Source organism: Galeopterus variegatus, unplaced genomic scaffold, assembly GCF_000696425.1.
Source record: "Galeopterus variegatus unplaced genomic scaffold, G_variegatus-3.0.2 Scaffold1342, whole genome shotgun sequence".
Taxonomy (NCBI): Eukaryota; Metazoa; Chordata; class Mammalia; order Dermoptera; family Cynocephalidae; genus Galeopterus; species Galeopterus variegatus.
In genome coordinates, this window is record NW_007727453.1 from 401,947 (window position 1) to 407,915 (window position 5,969).

Here is a 5,969-nt window from a genome sequence, read left to right on the forward strand (position 1 = left end):
CCCCCCCCCCCCCCCGCCCCGCCACCTTCCCCAACTCAACCAAGTTGAAGAGAATCAAGCACTTTTAATGACAGGTACATAAACTATCAGTGTATATCATAATTCAAGTGACAAAAATCGTTTTATTTCTTCTCAATTAAAAATCATGAAGATGAGCCAATCTTTTTATTTGTAAAGTCTGCTTTTATAACAGTACTTTTTTTTTTATTTCCTTTTTTTGTCTTTTTTCGTGACTGGTAACGGGATCGCAACCCTCGGTGTCGCGCCCGTACTGCGACCGGCAACAGGATCGCAACCCTCGGTGTCGCGCCCGTACTGCGACCGGCAACAGGATCGCAACCCTCGGTGTCACGCTCGCACCACGCTTAACCAGTGAGCGGACCGGTCTCTACATGAGATCCGAACCCTCGGCGGGAGTGCCCCCGCGCTCCCAAGCGCCGCACTCTAGCGAGTGCGCCACTGGGCCGGCCCTATAACAGTACTTCTTTATCTGGAGGGATCCAGGTGCACAGGCTTCCATAAAGACAGAGTATCCAGTCCTCACGTTCTCCTCTCCCTCCTGCCAGGAAAGCGGCTGGTGCTTGGGGAGATGAGTTGACAGTGATGCTGCCATGAGTCTGACAGCTGCAGTATAGAAAGCCTAGTGGGTGAGAAGGGGAAGGGAGTGGGGGAGGGAGGAGAGGAGAGGAGAGAAGAGAAAGAAGGAAAAAAAAATCAGATTGACATCCAGTCTAAAGAGGCAAGGCAAAGAAAGGGAATGACCATCTACGTGGGGGAGAAGAATGGAGGAGAACAGACCAAAAGAAGCAGAGGATAGATCCAGAGAAATTTTGTGAGGAGAGGAGGGCAGCTGCAGCAACTTTTTATGAAATGAATGTGACCTCCAGCATTAGCAAAGAGGGGACGGTGGTGTGGTGATACTGGCTAACTCAAGGGATGTCACTTAGTACTTAATAAGTGTGGTTGGCTGGGTAAACTATAAAGCCTGAATCCTCAAGAAGAAAAAAATAATAAAAGAGGTTATTGGTGGATAAATATCAGGAACCACTGCTTTGATATTTCCAGTTTTTTAAAAAAATAACTTTAGAAAATACTTGAATGTTTCAGAAAATGTAACTAAAGCATTCATGCTCTATTCTTTTCTAGCTTTGTGTGGCTCGGCTATTGGATAGTCAAAATCCATCCCTGGACACTATTAAGATGCAAGTCTACTTTGATATGAATTACACAAGTCGAGGTAACATATCTACCTATTGTGATACTTTTTTTTTTAAAGATTTCATTTTGTATTTCAGGAAAGAAAGACTTCATTTGGTTGACAATGAATTCTTAGATGAATCTAACAATTTAATTTTTTGTCAATCTCTTGAAATGTTTTCCAGCTTTGAAGAATAATGTTAGAAATGCTAAATAAGGAAGCCATCAGTGACCTTTATGAGTATTAAAAGCTCATCAAATTATTATGTTAATAATGATAAAGTTCCCAAATCTGTTGCTTTAACTTTTATGGTGCTAATACATAATTAGAAATTAAAAACACCACCCCATTGAAGTTAAAAGTTTTTAATTTGCAGATAGGCTTGTTCCTGCTGTATATTATTATCTCAATATACTTATCTAAAATATGTAACTACCCAAAAATGAAATGGATGGGAAATTTAAGTTTAGAGCTTATTTCATTATATAAGTAATTTAATGCATACATCAAAGATAAATTGGAAACAAGAGAAAAAGGAAAATAAATTTCTTTATAGACTGCCTCTGCCCCTACTAGAATGCAATCATTATTAACCATTTGGTGATTTTGTCTTTTCTCTCTCCATGTATGAGTTTTAGTTACATGACGTACGTAAAATCATGTATCTGGTTTTTTGTTTGTTTGTTTGTTTGTTTTGCTTAATAATGAAATTATAAAGTAGTAAAATGTCATGGAATTTATGAAATTTCATTTATATTTGTTTAATTTTCAAAAAGTTCACAGTTGGGCCAGCCCGGTGGCGCACTGCTACAGTGCGCCGCTTGGGAAGTGCGGCAGTGCTCCCGCTGAGGGTTCAGGTCCCACATACAGACCGGCCGCTCACTGGCTGAGCGAGGTGCGGGAGCAACACCGAGGGTTGCGATCCCGTAGCCGGTCCCGGTCCGGTACGGGGGCGACACTGAGGGTTGCGATCCGTTGCCGGTCACGAAAAAAGACAAAAAGGGAAAGAAAAAAAAAAAAAAGTTCACAGTTGTTTTTGTGGTAAGATTATAATGCAGGATTAATATGTTAATTATTGCCCTTGTAATATGGGGTGTCTTACTGAGTCAGTTGCAAGAATTGTATTGCTGGTGAAGATGGTCTCCTGCTACAATTAAGTCAGTACCTCAGCATATCACAGGGAGGAGGAGGAGGGATACATTTCTTGATGCAACATCATATTATCAGTAATCAGCTATTCAAAGGAAATTTATTTAGAACTAACATAGAAATACACATAATTGAAAAGGAATATATATGCTACATATATATTTATACTGTATGTGCTTACATATAGCATACTACATGTGCTTACATGTGGTATGAATATACAATACATATACATTTTACATATAGTATTAAAAAAAAAATATATATATATATATATATATATATATATATGTTGTAGAAATGGTCTTCTGTACTTCTCTGCTTAATTGGAAGATTTTAGCCCTTTCTGATATTTACTCTTTGGATTGTCTGTTTAAAGTCTTATGTGTTTCGACAAAATATTCTGTTTAAATCACTGTAGTAAATCTTTTCTGCTGGGTTTTTGTCTTGAGGTTACTTGCTGGCCACTGTTTTTTATTTCATTATTACATCTTAAGAAAGCACTTGTTTTCACTTGGTAGAATTGCCATACCCAAGCCAATTTTTCTCTGGTCCTTATGTGAGAAGAATTCTAAATATCAAATATATGGAACATTGTTGTTTGACAATTTTAGAGGAATTTCTTGAAGAACATCACCGGGTCCTAGAGTCTAGATTAGGCTCTGTTAGGAGAGAAATTACAGATAACAGAGCTTGTGCTAGAGAAGAATTGGAAAGCCTCTACCGAAAGATCGTCAGCTATGTGTTACTACGCTCTGGGCTTGGATCCCCTACAAACATCAAGATTGTCAGAGAGGCAACAGGTAAAAAATATAAAGTTTCCATTCCATAAGTGAAAATATATGATCATTGTATTTTATAAACTATGTTAAATTAGACATCTTAAAGACTGACGTTCCCTTTTTATATGAAAAAAATCAGCACAAATAAGAGGTTGATAAATTTTGCTATGTATTCTGTAATGGGATATCAGAAATTTGAACAATAAGTAACTCTAGAAAGATAGACCCTAAGTTTTTCCTGAAAGAAAGAAACTTGTAATTTAAGTTCTGATATCTTTATTCTATCATTTTGTTTTCTTTTTCTGTGGTTTATTTTAGCTGCCCTACAGAGTGTGTTTCCTCAGGCTGAGCTTGGGACATTTCTAACTCTTTCTAAGAAGGACAAAGAACGCCAGCTGAAAGAACTCACTATGATTGTTACTGGAATTCGTTTATTTAACAGAGACTGTGGAAAAGGAGGAGAAGGCATTGATGATTGTAGGTATATCATTAGGTTAATTCTAAATGTTATATATGTTTAAAATTTAACTGGCACAGGGAGGAAAATAATACACAACCTACCACTGGCATTATAAGATTTCAGATTGGCATTTTGAGATTTTTTTTCACTATTCCTAGGAAACAACTACTATTCATAATGGGTAGTAATTTTTACTTTTGCTGGAGCAAGATTTTAGATTTTATGTACCACGATGCTAGTATGGGAAAATGTATTAGCCTGTTTCTATTGTTTATAACAAAATGCCTGGAACTGGGTAATTTATAAAGAAAACAAAATTTATTGCTCACAGTTTCAGAGGCTGGGAAGTCCAAAGTCCAGGGAACACAGCTGGTGAAGGCCCTGGTGTTGGCAACAGTAATGGCAGGATATCACATTATGAAATAGTGGAGCAGAGAGAAACCTCTCATGTGATCTTCTTTTAAAGTCCTCAGAACCACATCCCTGACCACCATTATTAATCCATTTACTATGGCATGGTCCTACAATCTAATGACCTCTTCAAGGCCCCACCCTTCAATTACCATAATAGGATTTCCCATCCTCTGAACAGTTAAACAGTGGGAATTAAGTTTCTAGCGTATGAACTTTGGGGACACAATTCAATTAATCCACAACAGAAGATGAATCAGTGAGAGGAATGAGGGGGCCTGACCCAGAAGTTAGCCTCCCCAATTTACTGTGTTCTTTAATCCAAGTTAGATAACCAAAAGGGAGTAAAACTCAGTGATTTAAAAAATAAAAATCACCCTGAAAGAAAACAGTTGCTGGTGCAGTTAATGGAATGAAAAGGTCCAAGAGGAGATATTTGCAAATCTGTAAATTCAGGAGCATCTACTATGTTGTCATATACTTAATGTATTCTTTTAAATAAGTTTGAAAGTACTTATGAATTATTTAATTAAGGACCTACCAGGAGAAGTAACTTCTTATGAATTTGGTACTCCTGTAAGGCCCGTTGATAAGGTAGTAGTGTCTTTTACCAGATTACTGATCCAGTATGATAGGGTAATATTTTCCATTTTAAAAACCGCTCTTAATAAGTCAAATTCCATTCTTCATAAAGTTCCTACCCTTGCTAGACTATTCTGTTATTTTGTAGCATCCAGGTGAGTTTCTTAAGAAGCGTGCTTTTTTTGTTGGTTTTTTTTTCATTGTTACAAATAGAAAGTAAGATATACAGAGGAGGATCAGTGGCTTTCTAGAGGCACATGGTCAACAACATGTAATATGAAAGTCTACTTGTTCTTTAAACTCTTCATATTTTAGTGGCAAAAGGCAATCTGCTGTAACTTTTGGTTATCATTCAGACAATAACTTCATGGCGTGGGACCCGTGAAACACATGCCTCATTATTAATTTGGGAAAAAACCTAATTCAACTTAATGCTTAAAATATGACTACTTTCTAGGCTTTTTCGCCTTAATTCATTTTAGACTCTTTCATGCCTGTGTTTTTGTACCCTTAAAAACAGTGCCAGCTATTCTACACGAAGCAATCCCAGCCACCACTCAACATATTGATTCCCAACTTCAGATTGCCCAGGACCAGGCCTACTGCTACACAGCCATCCTTGAGAAGATAACAAAGAACCCACTCATGAGTTTAGAATTTCAGCCGTATATGTTAAAAGAAGCACTGTATAATGTGCGACAATATGAGATATTCCTTCAGATCATTTTGGTGAGTTAATTTCACAAGATCTGGCTTTTTTGTAGAACACAATCTCTTTGTAAACTTGTATTATGAGGCTAAATCAGGTAGAACCAGGTTACTAATTAGGAAGGCAACCTCAATAACTGCTCGGATTCTATTGCCTTGGTGAGACTAGGAACTAAAATAGAAATGGGAAAGTTGAATTTTGATTTTAATGAAAATATATTGGTAGAAATCGATTTTGTAATTGTTCATTCTCTTTGGTACTGGATAGTATGATTGTTAACATGCTGTGGTTAAGCAGTGGTATAAAAGGGTACTTCAAAAAGTTCGTGGAAAAATAGAATTAAAAAATAATATGAATCTTTCATGAACATTTTGAAGTACCCTTGGATCTGTATGTGAGTAATACTGTGTTGTTTGTTTTAATTTGAAGCAAGTGTCTAACATTGTTTGGCAGGTGGTTGGCATGCAAATAATTTTTGTGTAATTATTTGTTCTTATTGTAAAAACCGGAAGAAAAGATTTTTATATCTGATGTTTTTAGAGTCAGTGAACAAGTCAAGCAATACCTCAAATAATTGGAAGATATGGTAAAATAGTGGTTATAAATTTCTTTTCAAGCAGCAGTGCACTTTCTTTTAGCTATGAACTTACTCAGAATCCTAAAAATATAAAACAGATA

The 5,969-nt window shown here is 36.7% G+C and overlaps 1 protein-coding gene across 1 annotated transcript in view; it reads left to right on the forward strand.

The window, feature by feature from the left end:
* The window catches only part of LOC103593414 (chromosome unknown open reading frame, human C6orf165), an 8,739-nt gene extending 3,419 nt beyond the window's left edge, over positions 1-5,320 (forward strand). The window contains exons 4-7 of the mRNA XM_008576382.1: positions 1,147-1,237; positions 2,962-3,150; positions 3,448-3,606; positions 5,103-5,320. Of these exons, the coding sequence (XP_008574604.1) occupies positions 1,147-1,237; positions 2,962-3,150; positions 3,448-3,606; positions 5,103-5,320 (657 nt within the window). The remainder of the gene's footprint in view (positions 1-1,146; positions 1,238-2,961; positions 3,151-3,447; positions 3,607-5,102) is intronic.
* Positions 5,321-5,969: the final 649 nt, after the last annotated feature.